The sequence below is a fragment of the Tachysurus vachellii genome, chromosome 26 (genome assembly GCF_030014155.1).
Source record: "Tachysurus vachellii isolate PV-2020 chromosome 26, HZAU_Pvac_v1, whole genome shotgun sequence".
NCBI lineage: Eukaryota > Metazoa > Chordata > Actinopteri > Siluriformes > Bagridae > Tachysurus > Tachysurus vachellii.
In genome coordinates, this window is record NC_083485.1 from 10,715,583 (window position 1) to 10,739,242 (window position 23,660).

General features: G+C 38.7%; 2 protein-coding genes across 3 annotated transcripts in view; one reads left to right on the forward strand and one right to left on the reverse strand.

Moving 5' to 3' along the window:
- Positions 1–3,611: 3,611 nt before the first annotated feature.
- Positions 3,612–12,561, forward strand: hpda (4-hydroxyphenylpyruvate dioxygenase a). Its single transcript, XM_060862467.1, has 14 exons — positions 3,612–3,688; positions 4,088–4,114; positions 4,375–4,437; positions 5,925–6,029; positions 6,147–6,189; positions 6,331–6,413; positions 7,203–7,292; positions 7,368–7,474; positions 7,660–7,737; positions 8,058–8,220; positions 9,393–9,464; positions 9,770–9,892; positions 10,758–10,874; positions 12,246–12,561. Exons 1-14 carry the CDS (start codon positions 3,686–3,688, stop codon positions 12,357–12,359), a joined length of 1,188 nt encoding a protein of 395 aa, XP_060718450.1. The 5' UTR covers positions 3,612–3,685; the 3' UTR covers positions 12,360–12,561.
- Positions 12,562–14,331: 1,770 nt separating this feature from the next.
- The window catches only part of LOC132840648 (E3 ubiquitin-protein ligase RNF43), a 95,072-nt gene continuing 85,743 nt past the window's right edge, over positions 14,332–23,660 (reverse strand). The window contains exons 3-9 of one of the 2 annotated variants that reach the window (XM_060862466.1): positions 22,055–22,129; positions 21,838–21,969; positions 21,634–21,735; positions 18,955–19,128; positions 18,652–18,754; positions 16,734–18,188; positions 14,332–16,583 (exon numbers count right to left, since the gene is read on the reverse strand). In XM_060862466.1, coding sequence (XP_060718449.1) covers positions 16,558–16,583; positions 16,734–18,188; positions 18,652–18,754; positions 18,955–19,128; positions 21,634–21,735; positions 21,838–21,969; positions 22,055–22,129 — 2,067 coding nt within the window. In that variant the 3' untranslated portion in view covers positions 14,332–16,557. Of the gene's footprint in view, positions 16,584–16,733; positions 18,192–18,651; positions 18,755–18,954; positions 19,129–21,633; positions 21,736–21,837; positions 21,970–22,054; positions 22,130–23,660 lie in introns of both variants that reach the window. The other variant, XM_060862465.1, reaches the window with a different exon arrangement.

The following is a 23,660-nucleotide window of genomic DNA, read 5'->3' on the forward strand; positions in this document are numbered from 1 at the left end:
AATTTGACACTATAGTGCACTATGCTATAATACATTATATTGTATGTACATTGCCACTGTACATGGTGACTAACATACAGGTTAAAAACGCACATAGAAATACTTAAGAAGAAGCCTTTTTTTGTCACATATACATCACAGCACAGTAAAATTCTATCTTCACATATCCCTCCAAAGTTGGGATATGTGAAGATAGAATTTTACTGTGCTGTGATGTATATGTGACAAAAAAGGCTTCTTCTTAAGTATTTCTGCTCCAGCAGTGTGGGTTAAGGGCCTTGCTCAGGGGCCCAACAGTGGAAGTGGATCCTCCGATCAAACAACACAAATCAACAACACAAATTAAATTTGATTGAAAGTTACAGCATGCTTACACTTACATTTAAAATGAATACAACTTTAAATGAAATAATGAACAATTAGAAAGGGATAGAAAGACAGAAAGACAGAAAGACAGACAGATAGATAGATAGATAGATAGATAGATAGATAGATAGATCGATCTAATTAGGAAATAATATATAAACAATTATTTCTTAAATATTAAAAAATGTTAAAAATGTTAAAATGTTAAATGTTAATAAATGAAATATCATGAATGCCATTGTGGCATTTTACTTTTTACCTTAACCCTACCCCTAACCCAGCCTGAAACGAGCTCCACTTCTGCACAACAGTGTACCAGAATGCTGAGTTAACTGACCACTCCAAATTCTCTCTCACTCTCACTCATTTTCTACCGCTTATCCGAACTACCTCGGGTCACGGGGAGCCTGTGCCTATCTCAGGAGTCATCGGGCATCAAGGCAGGATACACCCTGGACGGAGTGCCAACCCATCACAGGGCACACACACACACACTCTCATTCACTCACACAATCACACACTACGGACAATTTTCCAGAGATGCCAATCAACCTACCATGCATGTCTTTGGACCGGGGGAGGAAACCGGAGTACCCGGAGGAAACCCCCGAGGTACGGGGAGAACATGCAAACTCCACACACACAAGGCGGAGGCGGGAATCGAACCCCCAACCCTGGAGGTGTGAGACGAACGTGCTAACCACTAAGCCACCGTGCCCCCCCCACTCCAAATTCTGATTTGTTATATATAGATTGTTTTTTTTTTTACCCGTTATTATGGAGAAGATTGTGTGCCAGAGCAAAACGCAATCAAACCATTAAACAAAACGAATCATGAAATACAATAAAGTGTAAACTGCACTCTACATATATAGAAAATGTATTACACTAAAAAGCAAAACAGTTGCCTTACTATTACGTAAATTGATCAATCAGCAAAGGGTTTGCCTTTTCATGAATGATATGTTTATCATAATTCTCTTAGTGTTTCTTTCTAATGCCTTTTTTTTTCTCATATTCCAGCGAAGGCGATGTTTCTTTCATCTTGTTGACTATGATGTTTATAAAAGCGTTATCCTGTCAGTGTCTATTGTGAGCTCTAATGTGAAAATAATGCTTAAATAATAATAAATGCTCAAATGCTTGGCAATGACGCGTCATGTGTGGCTTTCTTTGTTACCTGTCTCCATTGTCCTTGAATGCAATTCACTCTTTACATTCACATTAGCACATACCAGGAACTCTGTCCAGATTTCTCTTTAAGGACAGGTGTATTACTGTGTGGGACCTGTTGACACTACTCTCAGCTAATCCTCTAGCTGAACCTGTTTCTCTTCCCAAAAACTGTGGCCACACCAAGCTTTAATATGGCTCAGTGAGAACAGATTAGTTGGAAAGGAGAAGTTAACAGGAAACAATAGAACGGGGGCGATAAAACTTTTCTCACTTCTGCTGTGGCTGTGGTACTTTTTTCAAATAAGAAAAAGAAATAAAGAGAATGCTTTCATGTTTGTAGTGATTTATTGCTATGGTGTTAGTGCGATACAAATCCTATAAGAAAAACTTGGTCTTAAAATAGCATAGAGAGAGAGAGAGAGAGAGAGAGAGAGAGAGAGAGAGAGAGAGAGAGAGAGAGAGTTTTCAAAAACATGGCACTGCTGTACTAAGTGCAAACTAGGAACACTGGTCCCTCTATTGTTCGACTAGGATAAAACACTGTCTTGACTCAGGTCTGCTAGTTAAATCTGAGAGCACTACTGAAAATGTTTCAGTAATTTAATACAGTTTTTATTAGAAAATCATAATATTGACAGCTTAAGAGAAAAGTAAAATCTTAGAAATAATTAAATAAAATTTTATTTGATTTGTGTAACACTTTTTTTTTGCAAAGCAGCTTTAAAAAATTGAGAAGAAAGAAAATTTGAGAAGAAAATTTCAATTTGAGATTTAAGTTTATGTTGATCTCTAATGAGAAAGCCAAAAGTAAGCAATAAGCAAAAGTGGCAATGATGAATTTCAGAGTTTGTTAGTATTTGGTTTGTCCCAACTCAACTGATGAATTATTTAAATGTTTATTAAATAATATTTCAGCATTCTGTGTGATTAATTTATATGCTATATATATGCTTATACGTTATTTCACCCCCGAATTTCAATTAATATATTTTCAAGACTTATTATATGATCAATGATAATATTTTTTCCATGTAATTTTTTCCATATGATACATTTATTTGTGTTTTTCATCACAATTCTTTTATATCCAGAGGTGATTCGTTCATATTCAAACACAGGTAATTCATTTACACTCACATATAATTTTGAAACCTATTCATATTTTTCAAATATGATTTATTTATTTTCATGCAAACTTTTTAATCCCAATTTATATTTTGCATAATATTTTCATTATTCATAAATTCTTTTACATAATAAATCCCCCCCATGTGATTCATTTTATGATTCATGTTATTTTTTCACAAGCAGGCCATATGGTTTAATTTTTCAGAAACATACACCACATACACCGCATTGTTCAAACGTTTACTTTAATTCAAAATGTTTATTTCAGAAGGTTTTTCACATGTGAACATCAAATATCATTCACATATTCACATTTAGAATCTATGTGATTTTTCCTTTAAGAATCGACTCCCTACTGCTACAGTCTCAACGCCTCGACCTCCGAATTGACATGAATGGCTGAAAACTTTTACAGATATATTCATTCATTCATTCATTCATCTTCTACCGCTTATCCGAACTACCTCGGGTCACGGGGAGCCTGTGCCTATCTCAGGCATCATCGGGCATCAAGGCTTACAGATATATTCTTTTATCATTTCATTTATCTTCTGTGTCCCTTTGTACAAATTGTACAGTAAGATAAAGCCTTCATTAGGTTGTCCTTGGACATACAAAATAGTCTGAATAATCAGCAGCTTTTCTAGAGACAAATAGCCTAACAAAGACAGGGGATCAATATGGATTTGGAAAGTTGATAGCGCATGTCAAACAACACAAGAAAAAAGAAATCAACCCTTGAGCTTGTTTAGGATAAAGTTTTGAGTGGCCCTGAGACCAGTGCTGCTTTCGGTTGGGTTCAGCTTTTAATCACAAAAGACCTGGTCCCAGGTCAGCATTACAGATTGCATGTGTGTGTATGAACCATGACTAGAAAGAGAAAAGGGTGAAGGGCTGTTGAACTGAAGGCCAATCACCGTGACGTCTAAGGCAAATACTTATCTGTAGATGAAATCGTCCGTTGATCGCTTTTAATCGTTCATCCTGGTGTGCAGTGTCCTTGGAGAACAGCAACATGGTGAGTACACGGTAAAACACTACAATTCGATTAAGTGATGTGAACTTATTCCTTCTCTTATACTCAAACTGTCATGTCAAGTTTTGGATATTCAACTTGAATCTATACGTATGCAAAAATTCAACTTCCAAATCCATTGTCTTGACTACTTGAAGACAATGAGTTGAAATAAAAGTTATCTTCAAGTTGAGTTTACTCACAATTTTTAAGGCAGCAGGTGAAATTTCTTAGTTTATACATCTTGAAATTTTTTTTTTTTTGTCAAAATGAAACGATAAAATCAGATTTGTGCCAGATCGAATAATAGCTGTCAAATTTTACTAAGAATGAAAAAAAGCATTCTCATGAGTTAGCTTAAAATATCAGCTTAATATAATGTCACTGTGTTTCTGTTTCTAGACGAGCTACACTGACAAAGGGGAAAAGGTAACAAACCCTTAAATGTTGAAATAAATACATTTAAGTTTTAATATATCATTTGTATCCTGAATGTGTTTATTTCTATAAAGCTGCTTTGGGACACTGGTGAAAGCGCTATACAAATAAAATTGAACTGATTTTTTATAAAGAGACACTTTTTTAAAGTGATTTAAACAGCTTTGCACGAAGACACTGAAGTATCTCTTGTTGCAATGAAAAGAAACATTTGTTGTATAAAATTTCTATTAAAAAGTTTTGTTTTACAGCCAGAAAAAGGCAAATTTCTGCGATTCCACCATTTGAAGTTCTGGGTGGGAAATGCTAAACAGGTAAAATGTCATTATATTGCACAAACTATTAAACAAACTACTACAGTTTTTGGGTAATTAATTATTCTAATAATAAAAAATTAATTAATTAATCATAAGTTGTTTTTGCACGTGTTTACATAGTAATTGAAAAGTAAACAGACCACAGCAACAAAAATATGACCTTAGCTTTGTATTTTCCTGTTAAATACTAACCAGGCTTTACAGCAAATAGGCAAAAAAGCAAACAAAGAAATTATTGTAAATTTCTGGGCTGAGTTGCTCCGGGTTATTGCTTTATTTAGGCAAACTTAATCATTCTGCTGGAATGAAATAATGGTTGTGATTGTGTAGTTGCTGGGTGACAAGCTGAAAATTGGGACAGGTTTTGACCTGTTTGTGCACAAGCTGCTTTGCCACTTAATCATAACTTCAATGTGCCACAAACCCATGTAATGCTAGTTTGCTAGAACTTTATTTAACGGTAAGGTAAGAGTCTTGTAGCTAGTATTTAAAGTAAACACACGGTAATTACAAGTAATATCTGGTTTAGCATGTGTGTTTGCTGTTCAGGAACATAATGTAGACACTAAAAAACTACCAGGTTTCAACAGCAGTATACGATGCTACAGAGTACTGATCATTTATTTACCTTTAATCAAATCATTACCTCTTCTAAGTAGTACCTGGGGTTGCAAATTACAACGGTTTGTAAATCGTACACCAGCTGTGTATCGATATTTTGATGTTAAAAATAATAGATGTACCAGATTCATATCTGTACATGACATTAGCATTAGCAATAACCGTTTACTTAAAGATGATTGGTGAATAATTCTAGAATTTACATCCATGATCATACTTTTTTTTACTCACTTAGTTTTGGTCTGCACACATTTACAACATGCAACTAATGACTAAGTTTGTCATAGGAAAAAATGCAAAATATAATTTGACTATTTTCCAATAAGAGCAGATGTGAAAGTTACATATATATACAAAGCTAAAGTGGTTCATTTTTAATAAGCTATAGTCATGAATGAACCTACTAAAGCCATTAGTTATCATTTTTATATTAATATTATATACAAATTAATATACTAAGACTACATTGGTCAAGATCTATTTTGTGTCCCTGAACTAAACTCAGCTCTTGTACTCAACAAAAGAATTTCAGAATTTCAGTTCTGAAAAGTTTCTGAAAAATTTCTAAAAATTTCAGGTGATACATAAAGACATAGTGGAATCACAGGTGTTGATATGTGGATATAACATCAGCCCTTAAATCCTTAATTCATATCTCAAACTGAACAGACTTTTTTTCCACAATGAATTAACTTAAGTATAACTTTCCACATTAATTCTGTGTTCAATTCATTGCCATGACTTTGGTCATGGTATCTTTTTAACCACAGCACAATCATTTGAGGTTATGCGATACTGAGTTTTGTATGGAGCTTCAGTATTCTGCTGCAGAAACGTAAAGGTTTACTCGTGTGTTCCTCTAGGCGGCAACCTTCTACTGTGACAAGATGGGCTTTGAGCCTCTAGCCTATAAAGGTTTGGAAACGGGCAGCAGAGAGCTGGTGTCCCATGTTATCAAACAAGACAAGGTGTGTGTATGAACAGAGACACAATCTAACATTTTAAGCTGTAGAGATGAATTATTTCTAAAAAGATATGGATAATTCAGTATTTCTTTTATATCTATATTTCGACCTTTTCCACAGATTATCTTTGAATTTGTGTCTCCTCTAAATCCTGGAAATGATGGTATTTCCTCTCTTTTATCATTTTCAGATATCTTTGATTAAAGATGTATGTTTCAGTAAATACTGTGTAATATAATTAATCGTCACTATGCATAATTAACGAACCTGTGCAGAAGTTCTGAAGTTTTTTCTCTGGTCACAGAGATGGGGAAACACTTCATCAAACACGGGGACGCTGTTAAGGACATCGCCTTCCAAGTAGAAGACTGTGACTTTTTAGTCCAGGTAAACAGTATAAAAGATCCCATGGTGTCACGATATCAGTAGATATACAGTATGTCACTGTTTTATAGGATATATCTGTAAATTCCTGCCAAATATGGAATGAACAGAATTTCACAGTAAATCTTATTCCAGAGTTGGTGACTTATGTTTAAAATTTACTCCAGAACTCATGCGAGGAAGTCACCTTGTATTCAGAGGTGGTTTACACAGGTATTAAACAGCCTGTTTTGATATAATTACCTGCAATGTAATTCACAGATAAAAGTTTAGACCACTGGCTTTAACAGTCCACCCCAACCACCAAAACCACTTAAAAAACAAAAAAATAATATTTTGGGATAGAAAATGCAGACTGAAAAGAACATCATGTTTGTTTTTTTCCAGAAAAGTGTAAAACAACATATCACAAAAGCAAGAGAATTTATATGACTTTTCACATGGAGGACAAGATGAGATCTTAATATACATTGCTTATCTCATCTTGTCCTCCATGTGAAAAAATATTCTCTGGACTTTAAAGGGACGCTACGATCAACGAAATCAACAGTGTCATGTTTACGTATTTAATATTAGCATTGAGTGCCATCAGCCTGAACTGCCATCATGAAGCGTCATCAGCAACAAACTGTCAGGCCAGGGCACTGGACTTAATATTGATCCTTACTGAAGCTGATATCACACCAAGAAAAATGTGCTGAAGTCCAAGGCCAAAATCGCATGTAACCTGTGATACTCCTTAAAAGATTACTGTAGTTTTACTGAACATGGCTGCTTTGTGTGTGTTAACAGAAAGCCAGAGAGAGAGGAGCAGGGATTGTTAAAGAACCGTGGATAGAACAGGACAAGCATGGCAAAGTAAAATATGCTGTGATACAAACGGTAAGCCACAACACAAACACAGGTACGTGCTTTAAAAAGAACAAGCAATGATCTGCGATTTCTTTTATTTCTCAGTATGGAGATACCACCCACACGTTAGTGGAGTACCTGACTCCGTATAAAGGTCTGTTTCTACCTGGCTATCAAGAGCCTCTCTTCAGGGACCCACTGCTCCCTAAACTGTAAGTGTGCATGTGAATGTCGTATAATAATGATTTTACTTAGATTCATTTTTTCTGACTGACTGTTATTTTTTTAACAACAAAAAGAAAGGTAGTCATATAAAGTGATCTGTGCTCAAACACAGACATGCATCATACTGATAATTATGTCCTTTTTTTCCCCTTTTAATTCATTTCACATTTAGGCCTCCAGCCTACCTGAGCTTCATCGACCACATTGTTGGAAACCAGCCAGATGATGAAATGGTGCCAGTATCAGACTGGTGCGAGTCTGCACGCAGCTCACGTACTGCTGGCAAAACCCCAAAGAAAACAATCAATAATAACTATTTCATAGAAATTTCTTGGCAGACATCATCACTTTCAAGTGAAGACAAAGTTCTGTCAAGTTGCACTTGAAATCAAACCAGAGCACATTCAGGATATTTACCTCTATAATTAGAACCTTCTACAGTATAATATCACCTTTTCTTTCGTCTGCAGTAAATAGTGACACAATGAATCTATGAAGCAATTTTACATTTGCATTTTATTAAAATTCTCTTATTTCTGCTTTATTTGTGTCTATTTTTCACCCTCTCAGGTACCAGAAGTGTCTGATGTTCCACCGGTTCTGGTCCATAGACGATAAACAGATCCACACCCAGTACAGCTCTCTCAGGTCTATTGTGGTCACCAACTATGAGGAGACCATCAAAATGCCTATTAATGAGCCGGCGCCTGGGAAAAAAAAATCACAGATCCAGGTTTGTACAAGTAAACAGATAGACAGATGGGCAGATTTAAAAAAACAGATAAGAAGGCAGACAGACAAACAGGAAGATGGATAGATAGATGGTCAGACAGACAGGCAGACGGACAGATAAACTAACAGAAGGGCAGGCAGGCAGGCAGGCAGTGAAAGAGACAGCTGGGTAGACAGAGAGAGACAGGCAGATGGACAGGGAGACAGGGAGACAGGAAGACAAGCAAAGTGAAAGACAGCAAAATGTGTAGACAGACAGACAGATAGGCCAGCAGATAACAATGATCAGATAGAGAGACAAACAGACAGATACACAGACAAGGAGACAAACAGACAGACTGATGGATGAATATATAGACAGATAAACAGTCAGACAGATAGACAGACAGACAGACAGACAGACAGACAGACAGATAAACAGTCAGACAGACCAACCGATAAACAGACAGACAGACAGATAGATAAACAGACAGACACACACAGATAAACAGACAGACAGACCGACAGATAGACAGACAGACAGACAGACAGAAAGATAAACAGTCAGACAGACCAACAGATAAACAGGCAGACAGACAGACAGATAAACAGACCGACAGTTAAACAGACGGACAGACCGACAGATAAACAGACACACACACACACATATAAACAGACAGATAGACAGACAGACAGACAGACAGATAAACAGTCAGACAGACCAATAGATAAACAGACAGACAGACAGACAGACAGACAGATAAACAGACAGATAAACAGTCAGACAGACAGATAAACAAACAGACACACATAAACAGACAGACAGAACGACAGATAAACAGACAGATAAACCGACAGATAAACAGACAGACACACACACACATATAAACAGACAGACAGACCGACAGATAAACAGACAGACACACACACATATAAACAGACAGACAGACCGACAGATAAACAGACACACACACATATAAACAGACAGACAGACCGACAGATAAACAGACACACACACACATATAAACAGACAGACAGACCGAAAGATAAACAGACACACAAAAAAAACAGTCAGACATGAAGCAAACAACACAAAACGTGTAATAAGTTAGTAGCAGAATACAACACAACAAACAACACAACAAATGTAAGATATATTACACTGGGGTTCGTTTTTTTCTGTTGTGTTTTCAGGAGTATGTTGACTATAATGGAGGACCTGGAGTTCAGCATATTGCCCTGAACACGTCAAACATCATCCAAGCAGTGAGTTCTGTTTTCTGAGATTTCCTGTTTTCTAACATAAAACATCATATCCACCATATGCACAAATACAATAGTGATCAAATCAAATTCCCAAGCACTAGCTGGGTGTGGTGTGTTTCAGCTGCACCTTTAATTGTGTTAATAATATTTCATTAGAAACACTCAGCAGAAGCCAATAAAGTGGTGAAAGCATGACCTTACAAACCCCTGTATACTTCTGTGATATCAAATAATGCGGCGGAAGACTAGTCAAATCATGTCATATGTTGATGATAAACGTGGTCTCTACTTTTACTCGGAAACAGATAGTGAACCTGAAAGCCCGGGGCATGGAGTTCCTGTCCACTCCAGACACCTATTACGACACTCTGCGTGAGAAGCTCAAGACGGCCAAGATCAAAGTGAAGGAGGACCTGAAGACCCTGCAGGTGAAACTACAGAGATACAAGTCGCATCTAGTCAGGAGAGTTTAAACCTAGATCTGGACTAGTTACATGAAAAAGACTGGATAATTGTATTATATGGAGAAAATGTGGCATGGTTTTCATTCTGTAACATAATTATATTTTAATCAGGTTTTTAATCGTGATGGAAATATTGTAAAACATTTAAAAGAAATATTTGAAAGAATTATATAAAAGATTTTTTAGCTTTTGTTTTTTACTCTAGTGAACCTCAACCACCAATCCCACCCAAGTGAATTCTCAATTCTGATTGGTCAGAAGGTGCTGATACTTTTTTCTATAATAGAAGCTCTGACAATAGTGTCAGCTCCAAAACAAACATTCTGCAGTAACAACTTGTATGGTAGGCACTCCACAATGACATCATGACATTTTCTTTAGCAAACGGAAAAGGTCTTCTGTGTCGGCACTTTGTAAAAGTCAGAAAAAGATCTATAATTTTTAATTGACACAGGTTTATCTATAATTTTTAGAAATTGGGGAAGTCGTGGCCTAATGGTTAGAGAGTCTGACTCCTAACCCTAAGGTTGTGGGTTTGAGTCTCGGGCCGGCCACGACTGAGGTGCCCTTGAGCAAGGCACCGACCTCGAGCAAGGCACCTTTGTGTTCACAGTGTGTGTGTGTGTGTGTGTGCGTTCATTGCTGTGTGTGTGCACTTTGGATGGGTTAAACGCAGAGAACAAATTCTGAGTATGGGTCACCGTACTTAGCCGTATGTCACGTCACTTTTTTTCACTTTTTTTAAATTTTCTCTTTGCTCAGTATTGCTCAGTATTCTTTCCATTGTTTTATGGTTTTCTTTTCCCCCCTTCTTTTGGTCCTTGTATAGGAGCTTAAAATCTTAGTCGATTTTGACGACATGGGCTACCTGCTCCAGATCTTCAGCAAACCTGTGCAGGACAGACCTACCCTGTTCCTAGAGGTCATCCAGAGGCATAACCACTTTGTGAGTATTTGTAGGAGCATATGTATTTTGTATGTGTGTGTGCGTGTGTGTGCGCGTGTTTTTTGCATCAATGGTAGAACCCTCCCTGTTGTCATGTAAAACCAGTTTTCCAAAGTTCCTTAAAGAACTACATACGACAGGAATTCTATAGAAACTTTAGAATTCTGAATTCTAGCACATTCTCAGTTCTCAAATAAACATTTGCCTTTTCTTGTTCTTCTCATATACAGTACATTACCTTGCTGATGACACAATCCTTGAAATATGGTTTGCAATGAGCTAACAATAAACAAACATTAAAACATGAGATGTAATGCAAATAGCATGAGTAAAGACATAAAAATACTAGAATTTTAAGAAGTTTTTAGGTACAGTTTTATGAAAAGGTCGTAGATAAGGTTCCATTCTGATGAGTCTTCCATGCAGATCTTTCCTTGACTTCCACATTTCCGCTAAACCAATATTTGTTAATGAAAATGGCACTAACAGTCAAGTTAGCTTCATTCACCTGTTCTCAGTCAGCTGCTTAGACGAGCCCATAGCAGTCGAGTGTTAGCTCAGAGAATGTATTACACTCTGAAAATGTTCTTTCTAATGACATTTTTTGACCTGTATAATGAATGCTAATTAGACAGTTATGACCTACGGAGTTAATTAAGTTCTCAGATATTCACATAGGATGTCCAAGGATGTTGAAGGATGTCCAAACGTTTGACACCAACAAAAAAAAAAACATTGACTTTTATGTTGAAAAATAATAAATATATATGAAAATGTTTGTCACAAAGAGGAAATGATGTAACATCAGCACTTCGCTCAGCTGCTATTATATTTTATGACTACATACAAGCTATTAGAATTTAAAACGTAACAATCCGTTCATTTCACCTCCTAGAAGTTAAACTGATATCTTCGGTATTAGCAGCGATGCTGTTGTTTAACATCGAGTTAAAGAAGTGCTGGAGCAAAACTATGCAGAGCATGAAGGTCCTCAGGACTGATAAAGATGGAGTAGTTGTCTCTGTTTGGACAGGCCCGGTGATTAACTAGGGGCATTTTCAGCTGTATGAAGTAGAGGAAATGCCTGAAGACAGGACATTTCTGCCCCAACCACACCAAAGAGGTGCTGAGACTTAAAACAGTCTCTTTGACATTCAAATCATTCATTGCAATTCCTTTGAAGGGGAAAATTTCCAAAAACAACCCACGATGCCTTTGTTTATTCCACTTATTGATCAGAAATGGAAAAAAATATTCATTAAATTATTTGATTATTGATGTAAATGTCATGGCATGTGTGAATATTTAGCATTTGTCTCAAGAGTCTTACATACTATTATTCTGGCTGTGTGCTGATTTGATGTTTTTCAGGGTTTTGGGGCTGGAAACTTCAAATCCCTGTTTGAGGCCATCGAGAAAGACCAAGATGCCAGAGGAAATCTCACTGTCCTCAATGCTGATGGCAATGCCAAGATTTTTAATTAACAAATTGGCACAAAAGCCTGCAACTGATAGAATAAGTCATGTATAGATTAGCAAATGACTAATAATATTGCAGGAAAGTGCAGAATAAAATCTGACAAAGCCACCAGTTCACAAACTTTAACCTCACAAAGATTTTGCACTTGCAGTCACATAAGAGAAACTGTAAGGTCTTATCAATAAAACCATTGTGACGGTGAAAAAAAATGTACTGGTATCATTTATTGCATGCCATTTCACAGACGTAAAGAGTAATGCTGTATTCTTAAGAGTATTGTCTTTCTTTGGCACAACTATTCGGTATCCGTTGGCGTTCAGGAATGTACTTTAGTACTTAAAAAAATGCTGAAAGTCCAGTTTAGCACCGAATGTTTACTCAGGCAGGTCAGTTGAGAAAGAAAAAAAAACAAAACACTGTGTTCAGAACAGTTTAGTTACTCTTGACCTCTGGCAGCAACTGAAGAAAACACGGTAAACGTAAGAGGATCTAATTTATGTTAGATATCCATGGTAAATGCCTAATTAATTACGAGAGATTATGATATTGTGTAAATTTTTATATCTGTACAAACACATTCTAAACAGAGCTTATTATATCTATCAAGTAAAATTCAATTTAAATCACGGCGCTGATGAATTCTCAAAACCGACTGGTCAAAGATTTAGTTTCTATACTGATATGGCTCAGACGTTTGAGCCTGTAGGACGTGGGGCGAGATCAGCTGCCGTCGAACCGTGCTGTGAATCCCGTGAACGTCGATGCAACACGTACTTGAGTCCGCACATGTTTAGAAAGTGAAATGTTTTAGCGAAAGAACATCGTTTGTTTCTACAACACACATATACCACGTGTGTAAGGGGAACATTGTGGGACAAAGAAAAGGTGAGAAGCTTTACTGTGCATAATAGCACCAAAAAAATAAATGATTTTTGAATCATGTTCTGATCGCAGCAAAGAGTCCAGTGTGGAAACCATCCTAAAGTTTAAGGACCTGTTTATTAAAGTTTTAAGTGTAGTTAGTATCTCTTCTCTCATACCTCAGTACATCATGCATCTGGCCAAGCATAAACAACTGTCAAATAAATTATCAATAGCACGTCTTTTTATTTAAAAATAATTTATTGGCATATAATTGGAATGATGCTAAGTGGATACATCTATTGTGGCAGTCATAAGTTTCATAAAGATAAAATTCCAAAAAAAAAAAAAAAAAAAAAAAAAAAAAAAGGGAAGAAATGACATTTTTCATTTTCTTAAACCTGGACAAACTGGATAAATATATTAGTAAATAAATATATTAGTGACATTATCATATTGAAATTTTTTTATTATATAAAAAATGTCTATTATATATAAAATACAACACTTTATCTCATTAATGTTTTTTTCTTTCTGTTTTTTTTTACACAAAATATTGAAAATATACTGGCATATCCCTTCGGTTTTCTGGAGGGAGTTTGCTCTATTCAAAAGGCAGTTTCAACTCATTCGCCATCAGAAAAGAGAGCAAATAAATGAAAGTAAAAAAATAAACAAAAGGAGATAAATTCACCCTTAGTGTTCATTGACAATTCATTGATTTCTATGATGTTTCCCAGTACTGGTAGCTACATAATGCTTAGCTTGTTTTGCTTTAGGTTTCACTCTTACATTTCTTTAAACATTTTTCCAAAGTGCTGCATGTGAAATTCTAAATTTAAGACAAAGAATGAAAGAACGTTCATAAAGACAATTCAGAAGTGCAAAGCAGGTCTTCTGTAAGGCAGGTTCATGTTAATTAGTCAAGGCACAAAGAAAGATCTATTGACATGAATGCATGTGACAAGCAATTGACTGTCTGACGATTGACTAGACGGCTGTCTCGTATTCTTTTCGGTTTAATTACGAACTTTGGTTTAATTCAGTCACTCTCTAAGCATCACCAGCTGAAATGTACAGGATCGATAGTGGTTTCATTTATTTATTACAAAAAAAAAAAAAAAAAAAAAATCCTCAAGATTCAATTCCATGGTTAATCTATACACAACATTTTGCTCTGATGAGTTGACGTCTCCCTCTATTCTACAATGTGTTTGTGATTTGGCGAAGTCATGATTTATTATTTTTCCCTTCTAGCCAGTCTGACCTTGAAAGCAGACAATAAAAAACGTCGCATGGGAAAATGTACAGGTCCAAACTACAGAGGCAACAGTAGTAAAGACATGCCAGATTAGAATCATAATATAATGACAAGATCAAATCCGTAGTACATAAATTGATTGTTTGACAGTTGCAAGTATTTCCTTCTATATTTATTATATAAAGGCATGCTTTATTAGCTGTCTTTAGACAATTGCCTACTGGCTATGAATATGCATATTGATTGCAATGTGCTGTTGATATATTCTAAAGTGAATATACTGTAAAATATTTCCGAGGATAAAACATACCTACTTCTGAAAGAACATTGAGTACGGTAATTTCTAAGTAATGAAAACATTGAAAATCTTGCAGCAAAGTCTAAAAAAGAGGCACCTTTGGCAAGCTTGCAGGCTGACCACCATTTTTTGAAATGATCCGTATCCGTAAGGATACGTGTGAGTCATACACGAGGTAAAGGGTCAGAGGTAAAAGCATGTACTCATGGGTAATCTGGTGCTTACTCAGCCCAAACTAAATGACAAGAAGCTTGAAAAATGACCAAAAGTAGGTTCTGAAATCCTTGCCAACCCTAAAGTTTTCAGTCAGTTCGCTTCTTTTTATCTGAGGAAACAAAAAAGGACATAACGAACAGACAAACGAAAAACCATGACACAAACGACGACAGCTGCCTTTCTCAAATTAACAAGCACAAGACCCAAAACCTAAATGACCTCCAAACAGTCAGTGATCCTTTTTTTTGAGGACAGATTATGTAAAGCGCCCTATCTCTCACTTATCTAAAGTAAACAGAGAGGGTGCCAGGCAAGAGGTTTACTACTTTTGAAGTACCGTGATGTGAACAGGACATTTCTGATTGGTTATCTGAGGTAGGCTGGAGAAAAGAGAGAGAGAGAGAGAGAGAGAGAGAGAGAGAGAGAGAGAGAGAGAGAGAGAGAGAGAGAGAGAGAGAGAGAGAGAGAGAGAGAGAGAGAGAGAGAGAGAGAGAGAGAGAGAGAGAGAGAGAGAGAGAGAGAGAGAGAGAGAAAGATAGGCAGGCACTTATTTCACGTGCAGCACGAACAATGAGTGACATCATCGTTTCAAATGACATTCTAACCACAATCATGCACGCCTTCCATTCTGATCGATGATATCATATGTTTGGGTGTGTTCAGTGTTCTGCAAAGATAAGATCAGACGAGTAAAAGAGAGCCGCTGGGTCTAATTTGTAGTTCTAAGTAGCAGATATTGTATTAAGTCATATGGGGGTTATGAATATAATTTTACTAGTAATCAACATGGGTATTCTTTTATTTCACTAACCTGGAATACTGTTATGACCAAAATGGTTCACTACAGTTTATTGTGAAGCATTTTTGAAGATAAAGATAAAAAGGGGCCTGCTTTTGCTACCCCAGCTTGCAGTGACGCATGGAGGTAACTAAGGATTTCTGGGACTTGTTTTTTTTTTTTTAAATGAATATAATGAATGGATTCGAAAAGAAAAATAAAACAAAACAAAACACTGCAAGATAAATCACTTTCACCCTTTTTTAAAGGTCTAAACAACTGAGTGATGCATGCACTCGTCTGACCTGACTGAGAAATAATAATAAAAAAACCTTTAAAATAACAGATTCAAATTTTGGGTTATGAGTATGTAATACATCAGTAGTACCAATTATCATCAATTGTTATCATCAATTGCTGGAATTGAATTTGAACTGACATACCTCTGTACTCTTAGTTCCATCTAGCGCCCTAAAGGGTTTTTTTTTTTTATTTGCCTCTTGGTGATACCTTCTATGTACAGGTTCCAATAAAAGAAAAACTTAAACTTTTAACCATCCAAAGAACCCATGAGGAACCATTATTTCTAAAAGCATCAGACATTAGTTACAGAACAATTTTGGGAACGGAGAGATGTTGAAATATAATGCCTGTCTTGAGATGTGGAATTATTTGGAAGACTGTGAAAAAAGTGAGTGAGCGAGAGATAGAGAGAGGGAGAGACGGCCGATTCGTTTGTCCATTTCGGCTCTTGTGTAGCAGCGTGAGGTTTGGGGATGGAGAAAGTTCTCAAACACCAGACTCTTCCTCTGATCCTACACAAAGAAATACAAGACCACAAGTCTTACATGCAGGTCAGCCATTTGCTATATTTTACTCATCATGTGCATAATATTACTTGAGAATTTGGTATATGTAAATTAAATCAATAAAATGTTTCTGGTGTTTAGACACAATGAACTCACCCTGATTATTGCGTACACTTTGGCAGTAGAGACAAATTTCTGTGGGCAACTCATGCCCGGCACTGTGATGCCCTCTGCACAGAGGTGTGTCCAAAAGAGTGCCTGTCCCCATTAGCTGTGGCTCAGAGTGAGCCTGTTGCACCTGCTTCTGCCACCCCCTTCGTGCCCCTCTGCAGCAGGGCCATTCTGCCAGCCCACTCGAGTCCAGGATTACAGGTACAGGCAGCAGTGTAGATGTTGCACCCAGGGGAGAGGGGCAGCAGTAACCTGCAGGACTTTGCCCATAGTGGATGTGGATGCTGCAATCGTCCTGTAGATCCACTCTCTGATGGAAGTGCACAGCTGGCATAGGTGGGGCAGAAGCTTCTAGACTGCAGCCTGTGTTTTTTTGGCAGTGCTGGTGCCCTGGGTGGCAGCAGGCTGGTGCAGAGATTAGCACTGAGGTGCCAGGTAAGGAGGAAGTAGGGGATGGAGGAGCTGCTGCTTCCCGATCCTCCACCCCACCAGGAGGTCCACACCTGTCTATAGTATCTGTTTTGGGGCAATGGCAGGCAATATGTGCCCCCTGACATAGAGTTGAGTCCTTACTCATGGGTGAATTGCCTGCTGCTACTCCTGAAGTTCCTTGCTCCTCATCAGAACCTCTTCCTGGTCCTTGACTGTGCTCACCCTCATCGTAATAGTGGTGTCTGTGTCTATGGTAATGCACATGGCTGAATACAGCCTGTTGCTGCTGTGGTTCTTCAAATCCAAGCCCTCCACTAGTCTGATTCACTCCTGAATCTAGAGATCGGGGCCTGGTACTACCTGTCGGACCTTCAGAACCGGCACTGTGGTATACAAATGGGTCGTACTCACTGCTGAGTGAACTACGAAAGGTGGAGCAGCTGCCGTAAACACCTTGCAGACTTACATCAGTGCAGTTAAGCACCGAGTCACTGGATGAGCCGTGGCATGGGCCCGAGCTTGAGTCACTGCCTGGTCCATCAGGGAAGTAGCCACTGCGTTCTGTGCCATAGCTGGCTCCTGAGCAGCTGCCCTCATCCTGGCGCCCCTGAGAAGCTCCGTGGCGCTGGTTTTGATGATGGTTTTGATGTCGCGTCCGGTTAGCATGGCAGTGGTGGCATGGACGACGCTGTGATGTGTAGTGGTGCCCAACATTACGGCAGCTGTGGCGAGGTCGGGCACGGTGCCCATCCGGGGCAAGATGATAGCTGCAGCTGGTGCTCAATAAGCGAGTGTGGTAGGGTGGCGAGCCACCGTAGGCGCCCAGCTGTGGATAGGGCCCTGACAGTGTGCGGGGGTAATTGGGTCGGAGGGAGAAGGGAATGGGGTGCTGGGAGAAAGAGTGAGGACCTGTGTATTGTTGTGGGTGGGTGTGAAGGAATGCCTGGCTGAGCTCTGGGGGCGGATGTCCTAGGACTCGCTGAGGCGGACGACTACTTGTCTCTACACCTGCTAGAAAGAAATGCAGAAGTATAGCAAAGTTTTAAGAACTGTTCTCTCATTGCTCTTCTAGAAAATATAAGCTCTGCCACTACATTGTGTTGTCCTATTTCAGTTGGGTGACAAATTATAGAAAAAAATAACAAAAAGTGTTTTGGTAAGCTGTTGGGCCATCACAGGACCACCATCTTAATTACACCATGGCACAAAATTGGGGCGATGAACCACATGGTTCCAATGATTGTTCCGCAGTGGTGTTTTGATAATGTTGACATATTGTGCTCTCCCTCTTAAATCTCCTTCAATTTTGCTGAACTGTGATTGAAATTAGATTTTAACATAATGTAGTCAGATGTGTCAATAATACTGGTATACTGCTCATCAATCATATTTAGAACTTTCCATTTGTCAGTTGGTAATGGAGCTGAATAAGGCTTCTAATTTCTTTATGTGCTTCTCTGGTGCTGTTTACCCATTATGTTGTGCATGCAGAGCGGACAGGTCCGGTGCTGAAGCAACCATGGGTCCACACACTCCTTATGGAACTCATGCGCACATGAGATGACCCTCAGGTCCTGCAAAAGGAGGAGAAAAGTAACATGAAAAAAAAAGGCTGCATGCACCTGTTTACTTATCAGAAATGGCTATCCAATTATTTTGCAAAAAAAACAAAAACCTGTTTGCATTATGCTAACTAAGTTCTCATGGATTGCATTCTATAATATCACATGCTTAGGTTCCATTTCCTGCTGTCTTTCTTTATTTCTCTTCTCACCTGTCCATCCAGGAATTCCTCGAGGCAGATGGCACACATAGGGCCCGAGCCGGAGCTGCTGTTTGATCCTCGGCCACCACGTGGATGATGGGATCCTCCTGAGCAGCCCTGAGAGCTGTAGGTACGTGTTTCCAGCCTGCTTATGGCCCGCATGGTCTGCTGGTGCACAGAGTCCTGGAAACCAGGAGGGAAAGCAACAAGGATTTGAACTGTGGTGTCATATCACCTTACGTTATTACAAAAGGGAACATGTACGGTAAATAAAACAAGAGATGTCACAGTGATTCAGGTCATCACAGAGATAACAGAAAAAAGCAATGTAATTAAGGAAGAGATCTTGCTACCAATACGAACAAATGCACTAACATGGTTAAATCTCTTCTTAAGTTTGGTGACCCCCCGATTGTCACGTATAATTACATACTTAATTTACTTCATATCTACAAAGAGAAGTTTCTATAATTCTGACGATAATTATAGTCATTCTTGTCAATGTTTTTCAGATGTACTGGTCATTAATCAGCTAATGATCTAAATCAGCTTATGTTCATGTTAGCTCCTTAAAGGTGAGGTGCACGATGTTAGGAAAAATGCTTCAGAAAACTGAGTAACAAAACAAACGTGTAGCCAATGAGCAGAAAGGGGCGTGTCTTGTCAATATGCGGCGGAGAGAGTGTTCAGTGCGCATGTCTGACATTAGCCTCTGCCGTTACCTCTGCCTCGGGTTCTAGGTGTTGAACGTCGTCTTCCGCGTGAGCTAAACCTTTCACGGTACAACACACAGTACTACAAAAACACATTTGTATTACCATAGTATTACTCATTGAGTCCATTTATTGATAAAAATATCCCCTCGGCCAGCTGCCCCAGCAGGTTCCGCCATAATAGTTGCCTGGGTTACGTATGTATGTGTGGGGCGGAGCTATCAAAACAGGGGTGACACAAATTTGGTGGTGACACAAAATTAAGAGCGTGTTTGTTTAGGTGATTTCAAACGTCAACACTGGCTTTCAAACATCGTGCACCCCACCTTTAAGGAAGATACTTAAGCCTCAGATTCTTAGTTATATGCTTAAGTTATTTTCAGCTTTACTCTGAAGTGTAAATCAAAAGAAAATCAAATCAAAGTCTAATGAAAATACCAAAGTTGTTATAGTGCTTGTACACTTGCAAATTTTGTAGCTGCCTGCTGCCACATCACCACGTTCTGTTTGACAATGGGTGTTTTTATGACATTTACATGGACATTTGGTTAAGACAAATTTCAGTAGGCTGTCAGCAATTGGCTAAACACAGTGGGGCAGATGGAGCTGTTTGCATATAGCTGCACTGTACAGTGTAACCAGACTTCACTGCATCATGCACTGGTCTATATGGCAGAGCTCTCTGGTGAAGAGAATACAACGAGAACCTTAATTTGTCCACAGACGCGGATGCTATGAAAACACAATAGGTTTTTATCTTGGAATGTATTCACTTAGTGAGACTACATTAACCATAAATGAAGCCAGACCACAGTAATAAGCAAAATGTGAAAAAACTGCAACCAAAATAGCAGCCAACATAGCAACATTGCATTTAACTTGGAACTTTGGATTCTACTTGATATCATGCTGGAATTTACTTGCATTTTTGACTTGGTTATGACTTTGGTAACTGTTTTAGATATAACACCAGAATTTTACCAGGACTTCTGATTCGACCTGCATGTGTCTGGATATGACTTTGGATTTGGTAAACCTTGTATGGTGTTTGTATTTTTGTTACCCAGCCAGTGTTCGTGGGTCTGTTGGACCCGCTGCATTTTTAGGTTTTTATTTCAACACAATTAAAAATTTTATGTTAAAATACTCTACAGATGTTTACTTCATCCCAATCACAAGCAATATAAACAGCATATCGTCGCTGTCGGGCGGAAACCTCGTATGTCCAAATTTGGTCAATTTCATATTTTTTCACATATCGATGCTATTGGTCAGTCCCCACGTGGGTCTGTTATTTTTACAAGTTATTAACCAATCTAAAGTCTTGAAAATAGCTTGAGCGCAAATCTCATAACTCCATTGGACACTTCATCTGTCCACCTCTTCCTCACTCCGCGGGAGAGATTCTCGGCATATTTCTCCTCAAGAAGAGTCGCAACGAATCAACACGTCTTCTGAGGTAAATGTCTTCATATCACTCTGCTCAAAGAAAAAAAAAACCTTGACCCCGCTAGTTCTGGTGCTCGTCTGAGGACAGGAATTTAGTGCAAGACAATTCACTGCAACGCGGACTAAACCCTGTGCACTGCAGATAAGGAACGGCGTTTTTTTAATTTCCTGAAAAATAACGGTTTTGGAGATACGAGGATTCCGCCTGACAGCGACGATATAGGGTTAATATTTGCCCTTTACCTTTATTACATCACATTTTTTAATTAAAGTGCTACTCATTTTTTGTTTGTTTTTTAATAAAATGTGATAAAAAAAAAAGAAAATCAAACTAAATTAATTTATAAGTGGAAAAAAAACCCAAAAAATTTACAAGGAAGCAAAGTTTTTCAAAACTATTGATGTTTATGAAAGTGAGTCCCACAGACCCGAACAACATACAAGGGTTAAGTTGGATGTGAGAGAGAAACCACTCACAAGATACTTGGACTTATAATATATAATATAAAAAGGCTGAAAGGCTTACCCAAGTTCTGTTGGACCTGCAGCGAGAGCGAAAGGCAAAGATCATAATGATTGCGAGCACAACCAAGACAACAGTTGAGAGGATTCCCACTTCATAAGGAGTCTAGAGCGGAAGAGAAAGCAACAGGTGAAACATGAAACATTCTTTGAGTCAATTCTGTGTGTGTGTATGTGTGTGTGTGTGTGTAAGTGTGTGTGTTCTCACCCATTTTGGTGTCTCCATCATGATGTTAATCTCGACGTTGGCCTCCTCGTTCTTATTGACCAGTCCCATCAGCTCCTCAGCGTCTGCTGCCTTCACCATCACCACTGGCTTCTTCAAGATGCCAGAATTCAACTGTGTGCAAAAGAGTGTAATTCATTCATTCTATCTATTCAATCTAGCTACTCCCATTTTATCACACACATATGCACACAATTACCTCAATAGCAGCTTTAAGATCATCAGTGATGTCAAAAATGACAGCCTGAGCTCCCCTGTTTAGAGCTAGCCGAGCCTGAAAGAAAAAAGAAAGGAGAGAAAAAATATCAGTTAATACTGTTGTCCTTTTCCTGCTCCCTGTTTGGGTTTCATCCGATCCGCAATTTTGATTTTTGGCACAGGTTTTAAACTGGATGCCCTCACTGATGAAAGCCTCCTATTTGATCTAGGCTTGGGAGTTAACCACTTAGTGCTGGGTTTGATCCCCACCAAGAAATTGAACCCTGGCAGCTGCAGTGAGGTTAAATATCACTCTTGCCACTAGATGGTAGTGTAATCACACAACATTGCAGCACTGTTACAGTCTGGTCATTAAGCAATCTCATACCCTTCTGCCACAAGTGGCCTTGTGTGTGATATATTGTCTTTATGTGTATGTGTTTGTGTGTGTGTGTGTTTATGTGTATTGGTGTATGAGTGTGTTGAAGCATTCAACTTTGTTATACAGGATACCTTCACGGACCACTCAAGAAATAAAGAGCTACACCCTCAAACAACACACAGAAAGTGTGAAAATTTGCACGTGTGCCAAAGACTGGAGAAAAAACCCTGCCAATGCAAACACACACCTGCTTTCGGATCAATAGAAATGTAAAAAAAACAAAACAAAAAAAAAAAAACAAAAAAAAAAATGCAAACATGATGTAGGTGAAATGCTCACTCGGCGTATACATCATTAATCACCGGTTAATGAACGCGCTGCCTTGAAGGTATGAGCCAGTACGTGAGAGAGAGAGAGAGAGAGAGAGAGAGAGAGAGAGAGAGAGAGAGAGAGAGAGAGAGAGAGAGAGAGAGACAGAGAGAGAGAGAGACAGAGAGAGAGAGACAGAGAGAGAGACAGAGAGAGAGACAGAGAGAGAGAGAGAGAGAGAGACAGAGAGAGAGAGAGAGAGAGAGAGACAGAGAGAGAGAGAGAGAGAGAGAGAGAGAGAGAGAGAGAGAGAGAGAGAGAGAGAGAGAGAGAGACAGAGACAGAGAGAGAGAGAGAGAGAGAGAGAGAGAGAGAGAGAGACAGAGAGAGAGAGAGACAGAGAAAGAGAGAGAGAGAGAGAGACAGAGAGAGAGAGAGAGAGAGAGAGAGAGAGAGAGAGAGAGAGAGAGAGAGAGAGAGAGAGAAAGAGACAGAGAGAGAGAGAGACAGAGAGAGAGACAGAGAGAGAGAGAGAGAGAGAGAGAGAGAGACAGAGAGAGAGAGAGAGAGAGACAGAGAGAGAGAGACAGAGAGAGAGAGAGAGAGAGAGAGAGAGAGAGAGAGAGAGAGAGAGAGAGAGAGAGACAGAGAAAGAGAGAGAGAGAGAGAGAGAGAGAGAGAGAGAGAGAGAGAGAGAGAGACAGAGAGAGACAGAGAGAGAGACAGAGAGAGAGAGAGAGAGAGAGAGAGAGAGAGAGAGAGACAGAGAGAGAGACAGAGAGAGAGAGAGAGAGAGAGAGAGAGAGACAGAGAGAGAGAGAGAGAGAGAGAGAGAGAGAGAGAGAGAGAGAGAGACAGAGAGAGAGAGAGAGAGACAGAGAGAGAGAGAGAGAGAGAGAGAGACAGAGAGAGAGAG